Source organism: Heterodontus francisci, chromosome 9, assembly GCF_036365525.1.
Source record: "Heterodontus francisci isolate sHetFra1 chromosome 9, sHetFra1.hap1, whole genome shotgun sequence".
NCBI classification, from domain to species: domain Eukaryota; kingdom Metazoa; phylum Chordata; class Chondrichthyes; order Heterodontiformes; family Heterodontidae; genus Heterodontus; species Heterodontus francisci.
In genome coordinates, this window is record NC_090379.1 from 14050591 (window position 1) to 14071795 (window position 21205).

At 42.6% G+C, this 21205-nt stretch overlaps 1 protein-coding gene across 2 annotated transcripts in view; it reads left to right on the plus strand.

Moving 5' to 3' along the window:
- The window catches only part of ston2 (stonin 2), a 144458-nt gene that overhangs the window by 34042 nt on the left and 89211 nt on the right, over positions 1–21205 (plus strand). The window contains exon 4 of one of the 2 annotated variants that reach the window (XM_068038578.1): positions 20753–20902. In XM_068038578.1, the coding sequence (XP_067894679.1) occupies positions 20753–20902 (150 nt within the window). The remainder of the gene's footprint in view (positions 1–20752; positions 20903–21205) is intronic. The other variant, XM_068038579.1, reaches the window with a different exon arrangement.

Here is a 21205-nt window from a genome sequence, read left to right on the forward strand (position 1 = left end):
ACAAAACGTAGACCTGTACGCTACCTTTATAGGTCCCACCAAGGCGTTCGATACAGTCAGCCTGGACAGACTTTGGAAGATACTTCCTGGATTGGAATGCCTTACGAGGTTCCTCATCATTCTCCATCAACTGCATAAAGACCAGAAAGATCAGGTCAAGCAGAATGGAGTACTCTCAGACAGCTTCTATATCTCCAGTGGTATTGAGCAAGGCTGTGTTCTGGCACCAGCTCTTTTCTTTGTTTACTGCAGTATGATGCATCAAGAGGCAAAGGCAGCCTTGACAAAGGGAATACTGCCAGATCTGCTGTGTATTTCCAGCATTTTCTGTTTTTACCATTGAAAACAATTCTGCTATTGGCCCGAAGATATTGGGGTCTTGAGATACAAATCATGTGCTGTGTGCAATTGATTCAATTATCTCAGTACTCAGTTAACACCATGCACTAATCAGTTGTCAAATTCCTGGTCCCGGGTGCTTTGCAGAGGTGCATAGGCTATTTGGCTATGGAAGAAAAAAGAGATAAGATACAGAGACAGGAAATTAGGTTTATGAAATGGAAGACTGTAATCCATTCAGACCCAGCAAAGGCTGAGACTAAGGGATTAGAAATGCTGGTGGACGATACATACATCAAGCAAAGTATATGGAATTGCACTGCAACACATACATAGTCAAGTAAGGTGACCCATTGATATGGAGAAGTGTGGCACGTTCTTCATTTTGTATTATTAAAATAAGTTGTATTGATTTGAATTTGATCAGGCTGATCATAACTGCTATTTTGATTGTTTACCATTCTGTGAAATTAATTCATTCATTAATTTGTATGTAATCTCATTTTATCAAATGTTTTCTCAGTCTTACTTGCGTACTCGTGGAGCAGGCCTTTAGCTTAATGGCAGCATTATTGCATCTGCGTCAGATGATGCAAGATGCGACAGTTCCAGTGAAAGGAGACTGTAGTTTTGAATGCTAGGTTGACAACTAGTGGGATATTTGTGTCTGGTGGGTGTGGGAGTTTCTTGGTTACCATATGGGTTGTGGGAGCTCATAAAACTGTATAGGACTGACTACCCGATCTGATGGTATAAAGGGCGGCACAGTGGCGCAGTGGTTAGCACCGCCGCCTCACAGCTCCAGCGACCCGGGTTCAATTCTGGGTACTGCCTGTGTGGAGTTTGCAAGTTCTCCCTGTGTCTGCGTGGGTTTCCTCCGGGTGCTCCGGTTTCCTCCCACATGCCAAAGACTTGCAGGTTGATAGGTTAATTGGCCATTATAAATTGCCCCTAGTATAGGAAGGTGGTAGGGAAATATAGGGACAGGTGGGGATATGGAATTAGTGTAGGATTAGTATAAATGGGTGGTTGATGGTCGGCACAGACTCGGTGGGCCGAAGGGCCTGTTTCAGTGCTGTATCTCTAAACGAAAGATAGTCATGGCTATGAAAGGAGAAGTCCTATTGTGGCCTATCAGCATGTTAATTAGCCACTACTTCTCACTGTTCTCCAAGGGAAGAGTGAAGATACAAAATGGCATACTTGAAAGACACGTACATCTACTTCAGATTGCACAGTTACTGTTCCATCTCTGGATTACCCTATAATGTAATTATAGTATTAGCACACATTTAGATATAAGCTGCTCAGACCAGTCCCTAATCTTGTAGCAGTATCTGTTTTAGTAAGTGACCTTTCAGTTTATCCACGACAATAATTAAAAACTCGTATTGAGTTGCGGAAACATATGGCTATACAAAATATATATATTAAAAAACATATATGTAAATATTTTAAATGTGTAAATTTGAAAGTTACAATCTTTCCACAGTGAGTTCTTCAAACTTTTATAATTGCAGTTCTAACCTACTGAAAACTGTCTGTAAGCAGTGAGAAAATAACAAGGAAATGTCATTTTAAATTTTTACATGCTGACTAGTGAACAGCTTGTGCTTTGTGACAAGGGATATCTTGACCATCTTGTGAAATTTACAGTGTATGTAATTGGGCTTTGTTTTAGATTGAATAGGTCTGACAGGTATTTTTACATGTAGCTTACAAAGATGTACAGTTAAACTTCAGTGGAAATCACATTCTTTTTAGTGAAGAGTGTGGTTTTGACCCTATCTTGCTGAGAATTTGAAATTTTGGAAATGAGTGTGAAAATGTAATTGTATGTGTTACGGAACAAGTGGGAGACGTGTGGGTGACTTTTCACCTCTCAACTGACCGCAGATTGTGTTTTAAAAATAGTATTTTAGTCCCTGAGTGTTTTTAAGCGTCAAATAAATAGACAAATAACAGGCTTTCTCATAGGTTTAAAAAAAACATTTTTTTACACAATAACTGAAAAATGTTCGCAACCTCTCCCAATCGCATTCACCCATACCCACACTGGAAAAGATAGAGACTAGAGTGATAGTATGCAGTTAGAGTCCAATTGTGGTAAAAGAGTTTGTTTTAAGAAAACCTTTTAGAAGCTTTTCGGGAGGAAATCTTTCATCAGTGTAGGCCTGAATGTTCGTTGTCTTGAGAAGAATGAAGTATCGCAGGTTTCTTGTGGTTAAGCTTCTGTCTGAAGTCAATGGGGAAATTCCTGGTTCACCTTCGCAGATGGGGAGTCCCAAAGTCACCTTGCAACTTCTCTGCTACAGTAGTTAAAAGATGTAGTCAGCAGGGCACCTGCTTAGCTGAAACAGTTTCACAGTTGTTCCGCTGGAAAAGACTTTCTCTGGCTGTTCTGCCCCTCTCTGTCCAGAGAGAGACATTTTAAGATGGAAACTTGTCAGGTTTGGGTGTCAAGTCAGGTGACTAAGGGCTTTCTCTCCTGGGATAATTGATTGTGTTCCAGGATATGGTAAGCATTGTTCCATGATGGCGTCTGAATGTGTTCCATTCTGATGAATAGGTGCTACTTCACAACTATTATTTTAGTCTTCGCTGCGGAATCAGTCTATGTACAGCCGACTTTGTTAGCTCCATTCCTGAAGATGGGAGTTGTCTGCAAGGAATAGGCTGTTTTTACATTTCATTGTATTTTCTCCAAAGCTGATTCAGTTGTGGATAATGGGTTTCGTCTTCAACATTCAGATGTGTTTATTGATGGTTCAGGAGGGCCACCTGACCTCTGCTCCATTTTGTCTGTGGCACAAATGTGTCCATTTTCTTGTGATTCAATTCAACAGTTAACTTTTATTTCATAATTCTTCCAGTTCATTTCATATTTCCTCACTGTGCCCTTCTTTAGCGTAACATATGGAACAAATTGGCATGGAAATGGCACTAATACTGTGGAGCTGCCACTTCTGAGGACACCATCATTTGGCTTAAAGGCATCCAGTGTCCTATAAGCAAACAAAAATACTAAAAGGTGTATGTATCATTTAAGGAGAATTCAATTAAACTAGTAATGTAAAATGAAATTGAGTTTTGATATGTCCGCTAAACTGTGCAGTAGTTAGTTCTGATAAAAGGTCACAGACCTGAAACGTTAACTTTGCTTCTCTTTCCACAGATGCTGCCAGACCTGTTGAGTATTTCCAGCACTTTTTGTTTTTATTTCAGATTTCCAGCATGTGCAATATTTTGCTTTTATTTTAGTGCAGTTAGTATATATTTTATTCAAACAGACGTGGGTGGAAGGAGTACTCAGACTTTCCTCTCCCTGCAATACGTGAGTGAAAAGTAAATTACCAGTAGATGCAGAATGTAGATTAGTGTAAAACAAGTGTTTTTAAAAAAAAAAGAGCAAAATACTACAGCTGCTGGAAATCTGAAACAAAAACAAAGTGCTGGAAATACTCACCAGGTCTGGGAGCATCTGTGGCGACAGAAACAGTTAATGTTTCAGGTTAATGACCTTTCATCGGAACGGTTCTGATGAAAGGTCATCAATCTGAAACATTAACTCTGTTTCTATCCCCACAGATGCTCCCAGATCTGCTGAGTATTTCCAGCACTTGCTATTTTTATTTCATATTTAAAAAAATAGGAATGGAAGAAAGAGAGAGGAAAAGCAAATACCTACAGAACAAACTTAACCTTAAATATTTTAGTTAAAATAGTTAATATTTTTGTAATATATAGATAGCAATATTGAAATATGGTTTTAATCACAATTTGCTTTATAGGTAATACTGTAATAGGGGTTTTTACTTAAGATAGTGTACGTATATTGTGTATACATATATATTATTTTTTAAATGCAGTAGGGTTTATTTTAACATCAAACTGTCATCAGAATACATTTTTTTGAAACAGCCACACAAATTTTCCAGGAGGTGCCAGAAATTCAAGGGTTAATTCTAAGCAGATAAAATTCCAGATGGAGACAAATGAAATTTCAAAAATGATTCAGCAGTTGACACGAAGAAATGACCCACAAGCTATAAATATTCTACTAGAATTTGTAATTTAGTTATTTTCCATATCCCACTATTCTATATAATTATGTAGTCCTTTAACTAATATAATTAGAAGTTCTACATGTGTTACCCACTTCCTGTAGACATTACCTGCAATTTCTGTCACAATATTTTAGTACTACTTTTATGTGAGAATTGACAATGTAAAGTTGCTGTCTAAACATTTCTAATGGGAGTTTCAATGTTAGCAATCTCTGCACTTGTCTGTCATGCAATAAACACGTTTCCCAGCAGCTGACACTCTACTGTCTACATCTCTGACCGCTACAGCCTCTCTTTAACTAACATCAACACTTCCATACTTCAGGCACAGACTATTGAAGATGTGCTAGTGAACCAATGATTGCGCATTTAGAAATGCTGCTGATGGATAAAATCCAAAGCCAGTTGACATCGTCTTTCTGTTCTGGTTTTAAAAATAACCAACAGAAAATAATATAGTATATATCAGCTTATGCCTGTGGGTGCATACTATGGGTGATATGGTTCTTTATTTCAAAATCCAACTTGTGAGGGTGAGAATGAGACGGTTTCAGTTAAAGGCTGATGTGCAGTGCTGACTGGTTAGTGCTTGGGAATTTCATGACTCAGCAGGGTAGTGTTAAACCAAGTGGAAAAGACATTACTTGCCTGAGTTCAAGTGAACAGTGTGAAGCAGCTGTTAATAATCCTTTCCTGACCATTCCTAACAATCCCATTCTTTACTAATCCCTTTGAGAATGCCTGTGTAGATTTAGTATTAGAGGTGATGGGTATATTCAGGCAATAGGAACAAAAAGACATACGAATTATGAGCAGGAGTAAGCCACTTGGCCCTTCGAGCCTGCTCTGCCATTCAATAAGTTCATGGCTGAACTGATTACTCCACATTTCCACCTACCCCTGATAACCTTCCACCCCCTTGCTTATCAAGAATCTATCTACCTCTGCCTTAAAAATATTCAAAGACTCTGCTTCCACCGCCTTTTGAGGAAGAGAATTCCAAAGACTCCCGACTGAGAGAAAAAATTTCTCCTCATCTGTCTTAAATGGGCGACCCCTTATTTTTAAACAGTGACCCCTAGTTCTAGATTCTCCCACAAAGGGAAACATCCTTTCCACATCCACCTTGTCAAGATCCCTCAGGATCTTTTATGTTTTGATTAAATAGGAACAGGAATAGGCCATTTGGCCCCTCAAGTCTGCTCTGCCATTTAATAAGATCATGGCTGATCTGATTGTGGCCTTAACTCCACTTTCCTGCTTGCCCCCACATAACCCTCGATCTGTCTAACTCAGCCTTGAATGTATTCAATGATCCAGCTTCCACTGCTGTCTGGGAAAGAGAATGCCAAAGATTAACGAGAGAAGAAATTCCTCTTCATCTCCATCTTAAAATGTAGAACCCTTACTTTGAAACTTTGCCCCCTAGTTCTAGATTCCCCCATCCTCTCAACATCTACCTTGTCAAGCCCCCTCGGAATCTTCTATGTTTCAATAAGATCACCTCTCATTCTTCTAAACTCCAATGAGTATAGGCCCAACTTGCTCAAACCTTCCTCATAAGACAACACCTTTATCCCAGGAAACAACCTAGTGAACCTTCTCTGAACTGCTTCCAATGTAAGTATATCCCTACTTAAGTTAGGGGACCAAACTGTATGCAGCACTGTAGGTACAGTCTCGCCAATGCCCTGTATAGTTGTAGCAACACGTCCCTACTTCTGTACTCCTTGCAATAAATGTCAACATTCCATTTTCCTTCCTAATTACTTGCTGTACCTGCATGCTGATTTTTTGTGATTCATGTATGAGGAAACCCTCTGTACCCCAGCATTCTGCAGTCTCTCCATATATATAATAATCTGTTTTTCTATTCTTCCTACCAAAGTGGACAACTTCACATTTCCCACATTATACTCCATCTGCCATATTTCTGCCTACCCACTTAACCTATCTGTATCACTTTGCAGACACTTTGTGTCCTCCTCATAATTTGCTTTCCTATCTTTGTATCATCTGCAAATTTGGCAAAAATATATTCGGTCCCTTCATTCAAGTCATTAATTTTGATCATAAATAGTTGAGTCCCCAGCACTGATCCCTGTGACACTCTATTAGTTTGCAGTTTGCCAACCTGAAAATGCCCCATTATCCTAGCTCTTTGTTTCCTTTTAGTTAGCTAATCCTCTATCAGGGCTAATACTACCCCAACAGCTCTTATCTTGTGTAGTAGCCTTTTCTGTGGCTTTGTGGAAGCTTTACTGTCTTTTATATTTCTTGCTAGTTTTACTCTCATTTTCTAGTTTCTCCATCTTTATTTTTTTGTAGTCATCCTCTGCTAGTTTCTAAAATTTTCCCAATCTCTAGCCTACCACACTCTTTGCAGCATTGTACGCCTTTTCTTTCAATTGATACCATCTATATCTTCCTTAGTTAGCCACAGATGGTGTATCCTTCTTATTCTTAATGGAATATATCCTTATTGAGAGTTATGAAATATCTCCTTAAATGTCTGCCACTGATTCTCTACTGTGTTACCTTTTAACTTATTTTCCCAGTTCACTTTATTCAATTCTGTCTTCATACCCTTGTAATTGCCTTTATTTAAGTTTAAGACACTAGTTTCAGACCCAAACTTCTCACCCTCAAACTGAATGTGAAATTCATTGTTATGATCACTCTTGCCTAGAGGATCCTTTACTTTTGAGTTCATTTATTAATCCTGTCTCATTACACATTACCAGGTCTAAAATAGCCCACTCCTGGGTTGGTTCCAGAATGTATTGTTCCAGGAAACTGTCCCTAATACAATCTGTGAACTCATCCTCCAGGCTAGTTTTGCCAATTTGATTAGTCCAATCTATATGAAGATTAAAATTGCCCATGATTGTTGCAGTATCTTTCCTACAAGGCCCTATTATTTCTTGATTTATATTCTGCCATACAGTGTAGCACTCTTAGGGGGCCTATAAACTACTCTCACCAGTGACTTTCCTTTTGCTATTTCTTATTTCCACCCAAACTGATTCTACATCTTGATCTTCCGATCCAAGATCATTTCTCTCAACTGTACTGATCTTATCCGTTCCCTTTCCTTTCTTCCTATCCTTCTGAAATGTCAAATACCCTTGAATATTTAGATCCCAGCCTTCGACACCTTGCAGCCACATCTCTGTAGTGGTTATCATATCATACCCATTTATTTCTATTTGTGCTATTAATTCATCCATCTTGTTACGAATGCTGCATGCATTCAGATAAACAGCCTTTAATTCTGTACTTTTACAATTTTTCCCTACTCTGACCTTATTTGCTGGTGCAATCTTATGTTTGTATGCTTTGTCCCTTCCTGTCACACTCTGGCGATCATTACTCGTATCGCTACCCTGCACTATTGCCTTGTCCTTTCTTGTTAACTTTCTAAATTTCCCCTCACCTGAACCCTCCACCCCCCCCCCCCCAAACAATTTAGTTTATAGCCCTTTCTACAGCCTTAGTTATACGATTCGCCAGGACGCTGGTCCCAGCATGGTTCAAGTGAAGGCCGTCCCAAGGGTACAGCTCTCTCTTTCTCCAGTACTGGTGCCAGTGTCCCATGAATCAAAACCCATTTCTCCCACACCAATCTTTAAGCTACGCATTCAACTCTCATCATATTTACCCTGTGCCAATTTGCTCGTGGCTCAGGTAGTAATCCAGAGATTACCACCTTTGCAGTTCTGCTTTTCAATTTAGCCCCTAGCTGCTCATATTCCCTCAGCAGAACCTCTTTCTTAGTCCTACCTATGTTGTTGGTACCACATGGACATGACAAGTGGATCCTTCCTCTCCCACTCCAACTTCCTCGCCAGCCCCAAGGAGATGTCCTTAGCCTTGGCACTGAGCAGGCAACACAGCCTTCGGGACTCACGCTCTTGGCTGCAGAGAACAGTTATCTATCCCCCTAACTGTACTTTCCCCTACTACTACATTCTTTTTTTACCCCCCCCCCCCCCTACTTGAATGGTCTCCTGCACCCTGGTGCTCTGGTCAGTTTGCTCTTCCTCCCTGCAGTCCCTGCTCTTGCCCACAAAAGCTGCAAGAAACTCGAACCTGTTGGATAAGTGTAAGGGCTGAGGCTCTTCCATTCTGGAACCCCACACCTGCCTCACTTGTAGTCACATCCTCCTCTCCCTGAGAATGGACCAAATCTGAAATACCTAGCCTAAAGGGTGTGGCTGCCTCCTGGGACAAAGTGTTCAGGTAATTTTCACCGTCCCTGATGCATCGCAGTGTCTGAATCTCAGACTCCAGCTCATCAACTCTGAGCTGAAGTTCCTCGAACTGCAGACACTTACTGCAGTTGTGGTTGTCGTGGATCACGCTGGTGTCCACCAGCTCCCACATGCTACAGCTGCAACACATCATCTGCCCTGCCATCTTTATTGTGTTTTATTTAACTAATTAGGTTTTGTTTAGATATATCATTGATAATTTGTGGTTATATTAAGTAGTTTAACTGGTTAAGCTGGAAATTTAATATAATATTTAGACCTCCTCAGTACCAGTTTAAACTGCAGCCCCAGTTTAGAAAGTAAAAAAAAACTTAAAACTCAAAAACCAGCTCACCTAATTAATGCCTCTGGGCTTCAGCTCTCAGGTCTCTCTGTCTCCAGCTCCCTCTCTTGGATCACTGCTTGTTTTGTAAGAGAACAGAACAGCACCTCTTCCCTTATTGCACCAAATTTCCATTATTAAATTCCTGACTTAAGCACTCTGTCGCACAGCACTCAGTCGAGCAGAACTTCGTGCTATTGACCACTGACCAAATGCTTCGCTACTCATTAACTGGATTTACCATAATTGCATAACTGACATTTTTTCGCAGATCACATGCTCTGCACATCACTAGAGAACAGCAGGGTCACTTCACTGGGGTTAGAAGGTAATAAACAAAGCAACCTTTAAGATAGTTTCCTGCAGTAGAGATGTTTTGAGGGATCGTGTTTTAAGGGATTAGTGTCTAACCCCACTGAAAAACCTCTTGCAGTTTTTTTGGATATAGCAGCTGCAGTCAATGGTCCAACAATAGAAACATGATGAATCTTCCAGAAAATCTTGTCCTAGCCTGCTTGTCTGTGTTTGTCAGATTTCCATTTGGAACTATAACAGCATGCTATTAAACATGTCTTTTGATGGCAAAGAGCTTTTGGCAGAGCAATGGAGCAGCTGTTAAAAAGCTATAAATGCCATTTACGGAAACTTTAAGCCACTCTAGGCTTGGCACGAAGGAGAGGAGCCTCCCTTGGCAAGATTAGCTACCCTGTCTCGACGGGGGCTGCAGCAGTTTTAACACTGTTTTAGAGATTTGGCCAGGATGCCAGGGATGTGGTCCACTGTGGAACCTGGGGCTGAAGTCAGCTTTGGCGTTAGTGTGGAATAGCCAGTACACACCCCCTAAGAAAATCTGATCAGTGGCCAATCCATAACCACACGTTTTATATCTCTGCTGAAGTTGTCCTCATTGTCAACCCCCTCGTTGTCTAAGATCAGAGGCATGAACCACACAGATCTTTCCATAGCCAACTTGCAGGATCAACTTCCCTCCAAGCAGTGATTCCATTTTCCCCATCCCATTAGGGACCTGGGTTGTCTGTTAGTTTACCACCTATCATGTTGGAGAAGGTTATGATGATATTTCAGTCAGGATTACCATCATCTAAGGGTGGCATCTGGATTTTTGTTTTGAGTGAAATCCTGGAGATTCACAGTATTGTCTCTCTTTGGGCACTGACTGCATAATGCATTATTTACAGGATGCATTCCAGTAGCCCTGAGATATTGTACAAGGTGTTAGCTTGAATTTAAAAAAAACAAGAGAAAAGGAGCAGTTTTAAACACAAACTAAAGGATAAAATGCACATATTATAATGTTCCTAATGCGGGGAATGGAAAGTAATTATCTTACTGGAAGATACCGATTCAATAACACTAATAGAAACTTGGCTGCAAACTGGACAGGAGTGAAAAATAAACAAAGCGAGTTACAACATCTTTAGGAGGGACAGATTATGTGAGACAGTATTGGTGAAAAAGGGAATACATGCTGTTGAGATGGAGAATGGGGAATTGAATTGCTAAAAAGTGTTTACAGAACTCCTGAATTAGCAACAGGAGTAGACCATTCAGCGCTTCGGGCCTGCTCCACCATTTAATTTGATCGTGGCTGATGTGCATCCTCAACTCCATTTTCCCATCTTTTGCTCCATATCCCTTGATACTCTTCAATAACAAAATATTAGAAATTATAGCAATTTTGTAATGAGGCAAAGTTTTTTAAGTTTCCAAGATGAGGAAAATAGTTTCAAAACCATTTTGTGAGCAAATCCTTGGTGCATCAGTGCCACTCATGTTTGGTCCTGCACAGTCACCACTCCCTGCTACTTTGCTTCTCCAAGCAACAGAACGCACTAGGAAGGAATGCTAGGAAACTATTGGAGTGATTTGATTTGTCAGAAGGCACTTGATATGGTTTGACACACGAAACTATTTGAGATTGGAGGTAACCTTGTACATGGGAGGTAAAAGGTTGGAATATCAGGAAACAAGATTTGTCCATCAGCTGGTTGAAAAGTTTCTAACACCTTTGTGATCATAATTGCAAAACGTAGGATTACGTGGGTGCACTGCACAGAAATAGGACATTCGGCCCAACCAGTCCATGTTGGTGTTTGTGCTCCACTTGAGCCTCCTCCCATCTTTCCTCATCAAAATCTGTCATCAAAATCCTTCACACCTCCTCCCTCATGTGCTTCAACCACTCCCTGTGGCAACAAGTTCCACAATCCTACCACTGTTTGGGTAATGAAGTTTCTTCTGAATGCTCTAATGGATTTTTATGGTGACTATCTTATATTGACGGCCTCTAGTTATGCTCTTCCCCATAAAAGGAAACATTCTCTCTGTGAGCATGCTATCAAAACCTTTTGTAACTTTAAAGACCTCTGTTCGGCCATCCTCAGTCACTTTATTTTAAGAGAAGAGACGCAGGCAGTTAATCCTTTCCTGATATGTATACCTACGCATTTCTGGTGTCCTGCTTCTAAACCCTGTCTGCACCCTCTCTAGTACCTCTATATTGTCATGATCCTGTGTTTCTTTTTCTATTCGGGAAATATTGCAGTGCACCTTTAAGGCTGTAAAAGATCAGTACTTTAAGGCAGCAAGCTCCACCGACTGTAAGCCAAAGTGCATTCTGGTTGCCCAGCAGTCGCCATACTGAGAAGGAGAACAGGGCTTCAGTATATCCATTTTGACTTTGAAACTGGCTAGCAGAGACACACAGTTGACAGACAGATCCAGCACATGAAGGAAATAGGAGCTCTCTCAGTCAGTTTAGACCCTGGGTAGTTTTTTTTCTCTCAAAATTCTAAAAAACTTCAATCCAGATTAATTCTTTAACAAAAACAAATTATTTGTCCACTGTGTTCATTGTTGGAAAAAAGAGTTTAATGCTACCACTGTTGAACTGAACTGCTGGATTCCTATCCTTGGAAGGAACTTCGGATTCATCGGACCTTGGAAGACTGCAAGTGACTTTGACTGTGTTGTATCAGAAGACCATTCGTCAGAAGAGTAATTTGCAAAGACTTGTTTTTTTCTATTGTTTCGGGCAGTTAATTAAAAGCAAACTACTGTTAGTTTGAGTATATGTATGCAAATGAGGGTGTTTTTTTAAAAATAAGCTATAAGGTCTTTTAGATATTGGTTTATCTTAGTGTTTTAAGATTTTAGTTTTTTTAATAAATAGTTAATTTGTTAATATCTAAAGATACCAGGTTTTATTACACCTCATTTGGTTTACTAGATTGTTTCAAATTGGCTGCTGCTTTGTTTGATTTGGAAAGCTTAAAGATATATGATGCCACCTGTGGAGCGACAGGACTGAATTGACAGTATGTTGCTCCCACTGTGATCATAATCATTTATTTTAATTGGGGGCTTTGTCCTGAGTGGTCGTATCAATATCCTTTTTATAATATGATAACCAGAACTGCACACAATATTCTACCTATGGTCTAACCAAGGTTCTATCATCTTCTTTTCTTCTTTGACATCCTTGTCTCAAGAGACAATGGGTAAGCGCCTGGAGGTGGTCAGTGGTTTGTGGAGCAGCGCCTGGAATGGCTATAAAGGCCAATTCTAGAGTGACAGACTCTTCCACAGGTGCTGCAGATAAAATTGGCTGTCGGGGCTGTTACACAGTTGGCTCTCCCCTTGCAATTCTGTCTTTTTTCCTGCCAACTGCTAAGTCTCTTTGACTCGCCACACTTTAGCCCCGTCTTTATGGCTGCCCGCCAGCTCTGGCGATCGCTGGCAACTGACTCCCACAACTTGTGATCAATGTCACAGGACTTCATTTCGTGTTTGCAGGCGTCTTTAAAGTGGAGACATGGACGGCCGATGGGTCTGATACCAGTGACAAGCTCGCTGTACAATGTGTCCTTGGGGATCCTGCCATCTTCCATGCGGCTCACATGAGAAAGCCATCTCAAGCGCCGCTGGTTCAGTAGGGTGTATATGCTGGGGATGTTGGCCGCCTCAAGGACTTCTGTGTTGGAGATATGGTCCTGCCACCTGATGCCAAGGATTCTTTGGAGGCAGCGAAGGTGGAATGAATTGAGACGTCGCTCTTGGATGACATACGTTGTCCAGGCCTCGCTGCTGTAGAGCAAGGAACTGAGGGCACAGGCTTGATACACTCGGACTTTTGTGTTCCGTGTCAGTGCGCCATTTTCCCACACTCTCTTGGCCAGTCTGGACATAGCAGTGGAAGCCTTTCCCATATGCTTGTTAATTTCTGCATCGAGAGACAGGTTACTCGTGAAAGTTGAACCTAGGTAGATGAACTCTTGAACCACTTGCAGAGCGTGGTCGCCAGTATTGATGGATGGAGCATTTCTGACGTCCTGTCCCATGATGTTCGTTTTCTTGAGGCTGATGGTTAGGCCAAATTCGTTGCAGGCAGCCACAATCCTGTCGATGAGTCTCTGCAGACACTCTTCAGTGTGAGATGTTAATGCAGCATCGTCAGCAAAGAGGAGTTCCCTGATGAGGACTTTCCGTACTTTGGTCTTCGCTCTTAGATGGGCAAGGTTGAACAACCTGCCACCAGATCTTGTGTGGAGGAAAATTCCTTCTGAAGACTTGAACGCATGTGAGAGCAGCAGGGAGAAGAAAATCCCAAACAGTGTAGGTGCGAGAACACAGCCCTGTTTCACGCCACTCAGGATAGGAATGGGGTCTGATGAGGCATCGCTATGCTGAATTGTGCCTTTCACATTGTCATGGAATGAGGTGATGATACTTAGTAGCTTTGGTGGACATCCGATCTTTTCTAGTAGTCAATACAGGTTTAATATAACTTCCCTACTTTTCAATTCTATCTCTCGAGAAATAAACCCTGGTGCTTGGTTGTTATGACCTTGCTAACCTGCGGTGCAACTTGTAGTGGTTGGTGTATTTGTACTCCAAGATAAAGTTTGGCTCGGGTATAAAATTGAAACTTGAGCCAACCCAGGCCAGAGTCCTTCAATTTTTTTTCGTGCTTGACCTGACCAGAAAATATCAAACATGTTATTAGTAGAGGAGAAAAAAATCGTGTCAAAATATAGATTAAAAAGAAAAAAAACAAAACACAACCTGACCATAGCCAACCCGACCTAGTCATAGTCATAAGGTCATGCAGCACAGAAACAGGCCCTTTGGCCCATCGCATCTATGCCGGCCATCCAGCACCCAACTATTCTAATCCCATATTCCTGCACTTAGCCCGTGGCCTTGTATGCTATGGCGTTTCACGAGCTCATCTAAATACATCTTCAATGTTGTGAGGGTTCCTGCCTCCACCACCTCTTCAGGCTTGTGTTCCAGATTCCAACCACCTGCTGGGTGGAAATTTTTTTCCTCAAATCCCCCCTAAACCTCCTACCCCTTACCCTAAATCTATGCCCCCTGGTTCTTGACCCCTCCGCTAAGGAAAAAGATTTCTTTCTATCTAACCTATCAATGCCCCTCGTAATCTGGTACACCTCAATCATGACCCCCTCGGCCTTCTCTGCTCTAAGGAAAACAACCCTAGCCTTTTCAGTCTCTCTTCATAACTGAAATGCTCCAGCCCAGGCAACATCCTGGTGAATCTCCTCTGCACCCTCTCCAGTGCAATCACATCCTTCCTATAGTGTGGTGACCAGAACTGTACACAGTACTCCATCTGTGGCCTAACTAGCGTTTTATACAGCTCCATCATAACCTCCCTACTCTTATACTCTGTGTCGTGGCTAATAAAGGCAAGTATCCCATATGCCTTCCTAACCACCGTATCTGCCTGTGCTCCTGCCTTCAGTGATCTATGGACAAGTGCACCAAGGTCCCTCTGACCTTCTGTACTTTCTAGGGTCCTACCATCTATTGTATATTCCCTTGCCTTGTTAGTCCTCCCAAAATGCATTACCTCACACTCTTCAGGATTAAATCCATTTCCCACTGCTCCGCCCACCTTACCCAGCCCATCTATATCTCCCTGTAATCTAAGGATTTCCTCCTCACTATTTACAATGCCACCAATTTTCATGTCATCTGCGAACTTACTGATCATACCTCCTATATTCACGTCTGAATCATTAACGTACACGACAAACAGCAAGGGTCCCTGCACCGATCCCTGTGATACGCCACTGGTCACAGGCTTTCAATCACAAAAACAGCCCTCGACCATTACCCTCTGCCTCCTGCCACTAAGCCAATTTTGGATCCAATTTACCAAGTTGCCCTGGATCCCATGGGCTCTTACCTTCTTAACCAATCTCCCATGCGGGACCTTATCAAAAGCCTTACTGAAATCCTTGTATACTACATCTGCTTTACCCTCATCGACACATCTAGTCACCTCCTCGAAAAATTCAATCAAGTTAGTTAGACACGATCTCCCCCTGACAAAGCCATGCTGACCATCCCTGATTAATCCCTGCTTCTCCAAGTGGAGATTAATCTTTTCCCTTAGAATTTTTTCCAGTATTTTCCGAACCACTGATGTTAGACTCACCAGCCTGTAATTACCTGGTTTATCCCTGCTGCCCTTCTTGAATAATGGTACCACATTCACTGTCCTCCAGTCCTCTGGTACCTCTCCTGTGTCCAGAGAGGATTTGAAAATTTGTGTCAAAGCCTCTGCTATCTCCTCCCTTGCCTCACATAACAGCCTGGGATACATCTCATCTGGGCCTGAGGATTTATCCAATTTTAAGCCTGCTAAAACAGCTAATACTTACTCCCTTTCAATGCTAGTATGTTCAAGTATATCACAATCCTCCTCCCTGATCTCTACACCTACATCGTCCTTCTCCGTAGTGAACACTGATGAAAAGTAATCATTTAAAACCTCACCTATGTCCTCCGGCTCTACACAAAGATTGCCACCTTGGTCCATAATGGGCCCTACTCTTTCCCTGGTTATCCTCTTGCCCTTAATATACTTATAAAACGCCTTAGGATTTTCCTTTATCTTGCCCACCAGTGTTTTTTCATGTCCCCTCTTGGCTCTCCTAATTACTTTTCTAAGTGCCACCCTACACTTTCTATACTCCTCTAGTGCCTCCACTGTTTTCAGCGCTTGGGATCTGCCGTAAGCCTCCTTTTTTTTAAAATTCCTGATCCAATCCTCTGTATCCCTTGACCTGACCCGACCCGAGCCAGACCCGACACGTAGCCATATTTGGTTGGGTTCAGGTCGGGTAGCCAGGCTTTACTCCAAGATCCCTTTGTTCCTCTACCCCACATAGACTCACACCTTTCAAGTAGTAAGTAACAGCACTTTTTGATTCTGAACAACAAACAGGTTTCTTAAGATATTAGGACAAAATATTCAAAATCTGGTGGTGGTTCTTGTGTCAACCATGGTTCAGTAGGTAGCACCCTCATCTCCGACTGGGAAGGTTGTGGGTTCAAGTCCCACTACAAGGCTCCAGTGCAATACTGAGGGAGTGCTGCACTGTCTTGAGGTCTTCATCAGCCTTCTCTGTTACTTCATTAAAATATTCAATTAGTTTAGTCAAGCATAATCTGCCTTTTACAAATCCGTGCTGGATATCCTTAATTAATTCAAACCTCTCGAAGTGTCCGTTGATATTTTCCCCGATTCGTGATTCTAAAATTTTACCCACCACTGATGTTAAACGAACTGGTCTGTAATTGCTAGGACTGTCCTTACACCCTTTCTTGAATAAGGGTGTCAAATTTGCCACTCTCCAATCCTCTGGCACCTCCCTCGTATCCAGGGAAGCCTTTTTAGTACCTCCCCCCTCTCCGTTTTTATCATATCCATTACCTCCTCTCTCTCTGCTTCTACTGATATTTTGTCAGCCTCCATTTCCTTAGTGAACACTGATATAAAGTACTCGTTAAGTATAAAATAAAAATACTGCAGATGCTGGAAATCTGAAATAAAAACAAAGTGCTGGAAATACTCAGCAGGTCAGGCAGCATCTGTGGAAAGAGAAGCAGAATTAAAGTTTCAGGTCTGTAACCTTTCATCAGAACCAGGTTACAGAAAGATCACATACCTGAAGCACAGACCTGAAACCTGAAATGTTAATTCTGCTACTGTCTCCATAGATGCTGCCTGACCTGCTGAGCATTTCCAGCGCTTTCTGTATTTATTACTCATTAAGTATGTTGTTCTTATTATGCTTATTGTACTTCTCAGTAAATGGAAAGTATTATTACAATTTTAAATTTGTGTTCATGAATCTTGATTGGATTACTTGCAAATGGCTTAGAGACATCTAGTATTTCCTTTTTCTCTGTTTCTCTGGCCTTAATTTACATAAATATAAGTTGTTGTTGTAATGTGCATTCTGCCGGGGAAAACCATGGGCTGACCCCTAGTGTTAGAGGTCTGAGTTATAAGAAAAGATTGGAGAAACCTAACCTTTATTAACTTGAAAAGAAGGCATTTGAGAAGTCATGTCAATGAGGTATATGACATAGTTAAGGGAATGAAAAGGTAAATTCACAATATTTTAAAATGTTATGGTCAGGGATACAGAGTAGTGAAGAGTACATTTAGGACTGAATATCAGGGACTTTTTCACATAAGCACATGGAATAGGCTCCCAGATAGAGTAGTGCAGGTGAAAACCCTGGAATTGTTTAAGAAGCGATTGGATGCTGCAACAAGGGAGAATTTCTGGATAGATGAGATGGGCTTAATGGCTTTTCTCACCTTTCATTATCTTATGATCTTGTGAAATAAATCTGTGATTTGATTTGGGAGGTTGTCATAGACAAATAAAATAATTAAAAGAAAGCAGCCTTGGACAAGCCGCTAACTCTGGACGAGCTGACAAAGGCCGTCGAGTCCTTCGAGACGAGTAAAACTCCCGAGAGCGACGGCTTACCGGTTGAGTTGTACTCGGCCCTGTGGGACTGGGTCGGCCCGGACCTGCTGGAAGTATACGAGAGTATGCTCCTGGCCGGCAGTATGGCAGAATCCATGAGGAAAGGCATCATCACCCTCATTTACAAGCAGAAGGGGGAGAGGGCAGAAATCAGAAATTGGCGGCCCATCTCACTGCTTAATGTGGACTACAAGATTCTGTCCAAAGTCATAGCTAGTCGAGTCAAATCTGCTCTGGAGTTGGTGATTCACCCCGATCAGACCTGTACTGTACCCGGCAGGAAGATCTCTGATAGTCTCGCGCTACTCAGGGATACGATCGCCTACGTACGGGACAGGAGGGTGGACACCTGCCTCATCAGCCTGGACCAGGAGAAGGCTTTTGACAGGATATCGCACACCTACATGATGGACGTGCTTTCCAAAATGGGGTTTGTGGAGGGAATCTGCAATTGGATCCAACTGCTCTACACAAACATCAGTAGCGCAGTCTCAATCAACAGGTGGGACTCGGAAAGTTTCCCGATCAAATCTGGAGTCAGACAGGGCTGTCCTCTCTCCCCGGTCTTGTTTGTTTGCTGTATTGAACCCTTTGCTGAGTCTATTAGGAAGGATGCGAGCATAAGAGGGGTGACAATCCCAGGCAGCGGAGGCACTCAGGTTAAAACCTCCCTGTACATGGATGACGTTGCCGACTTCTGCTCGGATCCGCTGTCCATGCGCAGACTGATGAGCATCTGCGACCAGTTCGAACTGGCCTCGGGAGCCAAAGTTAACCACGGCAAGAGCGAGGCCATGTTCTTTGGGAACTGGGCTGACCGATCCTTTGTCCCCTTCACCGTCAGGTCAGATTACCTGAAGGTGCTGGGGATATGGTTCGGAAGGGCCGGGGCGTGCACCAAAACCTGGGAGGAGCGAGTAGCCAAGGTACGACAAAAGTTGGGCATGTGGGGGCAGCGATCTCTTTCCATTGTGGGTAAGAACCTGGTCATCAGGTGCGAGGCGCTCACGTTGTTGCTCTACGTGGTGCAGGTCTGGCTCATACCCCACTCCTGCGCTGTGGCAGTCACCCGAGCCACTTTCCGCTTCGTCTGGGGATCTAAAATGGACTGGGTCCGGAGGAACACGATGTTCAAATCTCTGGACAAGGGCGGGAAAAATGTACCCAACGTGGCCCTCATCCTGATGACCACCTTTGTGTGCGGCTGCATCAAGCTGTGTGTAGACCTCCAGTACGCAAACTCCAAGTGTCACTACGTGCTGAGGTTCTATCTGTCCCCGGTATTGCGAAGGATGGGACTGGTCACATTGCCGCGGAGCGCTCCATACAGTTGGGCCGTGCCGTACCACCTATCCTTCGTGGAGCAGTTTCTGCGGGAAAACACCTTTGACCACCGGTCCATCAGGCAGTGGTCTGCACGGAATGTCCTCAAGACCCTACGGGAAAAGGAGACGGTGGATCCTGTCGGATGGTTCCCCGAGCAGACCGTCAAAGTCATTTGGCGGAATGCCTCATCACCAGAACTTTCAAACAAGCACCAAGACGTAGCTTGGCTTGTGGTGAGAAGGGCCCTCCCCGTCAGATCCTTCATGCACACCCGAAGTCTCGCCCCCTCCGCACAATGCCCCCGCGGTGGCTGTGGTGGGGAAGAGACGGTCGCCCACCTCCTCCTGGAATGTGTCTTCGCAAAGCAGGTGTGGAAAGAGATGCAGTGGTTTTTGTCGCGGTTCATCTCAAGCAGCTCTGTAACACAGGAGTCTGTGCTCTACGGGCTGTTCCCAGGGACGCACACCGAGACAAACATCAACTGCTGCTGGAGGACTATCAATTCGGTGAAAGACGCCCTTTGGTCTGCCCGAAACCTGCTGGTCTTCCAGCGCAAAGAGTTGTCCACCACCGAATGTTGCAAACTTGCACATTCCAAGGTCCAGGACTTGAGCACCACCTGTTTTTTTTTTTTATTTCCAAAATATACTTTATTCATAAAATCCTGCAAAAATTACATTGCCAAACAGTTTCAAACAGCACCAAAAAATACAAACATTACAAGGCAGATCAGTTTCCTTCAATACTATCATGAGTTTCTTCACAACCCTTCCATTTCACTATTGTCATGCCAATTACAGTTTTACATTTACAGCAAATGAAAATATTAACGATACAGTTCGAGGGGTTTCCCATGGATCCAGCCCCTCAGTTCAGCTTGGTGGGGGGACCTTCCACTGTGGTTTTTCCCCATTGAGCCTTTGCTGCGGCTGCCCCAAGCTTTAGTGCGTCCCTCAGCACGTAGTCCTGGACCTTGGAATGTGCCAGTCTGCAACATTCGGTGGTGGACAACTCTTTGCGCTGGAAGACCAGCAAGTTTCGGGCAGACCAAAGGGCGTCTTTCACCGAATTGATAGTCCTCCAGCAGCAGTTGATGTTTGTCTTTGTGTGCGTCCCTGGGAACAGCCCGTAGAGCACAGACTCCTGTGTTACAGAGCTGCTTGGGATGAACCTCGACAAAAACCACTGCATCTCTTTCCACACCTGCTTTAGCACCAACCACCTGTATGTGCAACATAAGATAGATAAGGGCGTGTTTCAAAGGCCCAGATGGCAGATCTCAAAATCTTTGATGTCCTTGAAGCATGCCCTTTTAGGTGCTGCTGAGCACAATATGTGCATACAACTTATTTAAAGTGACGGTTAGAGAAAGTGAGCATATATACACACATCCCTCACTCTCTCCCCCGCGCGTGCACTTTAATGTCAAGCTGCATTTCATGTAACAAGATTATAATGTCACTAACTACATGAGGTTCTTTCCACCTTGTTTCTCTTTATAGAACTATAGGGCTACAGTTCTCTCACTGTCTCGCATTGCAGCTTTTTGAAAAATCTATAAAATCTATATTTTATTACTTTTAGGTTCAAGAGGGCCTCCTACTTCAGAAGGCAGCTGGACTACACACTCTGAGGAACCCAGTAATCTGAGTTTGTCTCTGTCTTACACAGATTTACATTCTACTGATACAGATGATTTGCACAGTAATAGTATTTCCAGACCTGAGTCTCCAGGTAAGTGCATATTAATGTAGATCTGTAAGAGAGCATATTTCATTATATCTGGCATACTCTACAATGTACAGTTCACTGAAATGTTTAATTACAGATGGGTTTTTTTTCAAAAGTATATGTACTTTCCTCATGCATATTGAACTTGGGCAAAAAGGGTTGGATTTTTGTCTGGACTCAAAGATACAAATCCAATTTATGATGAGTCCAAAAATAGTTTTGCAATCAGAATTTCCATTTGTTAACCCTGTGATAAGGATTCAAAAGGCAGGTCGTTACAACCAGTGTGGATGTACATGCAGTCCA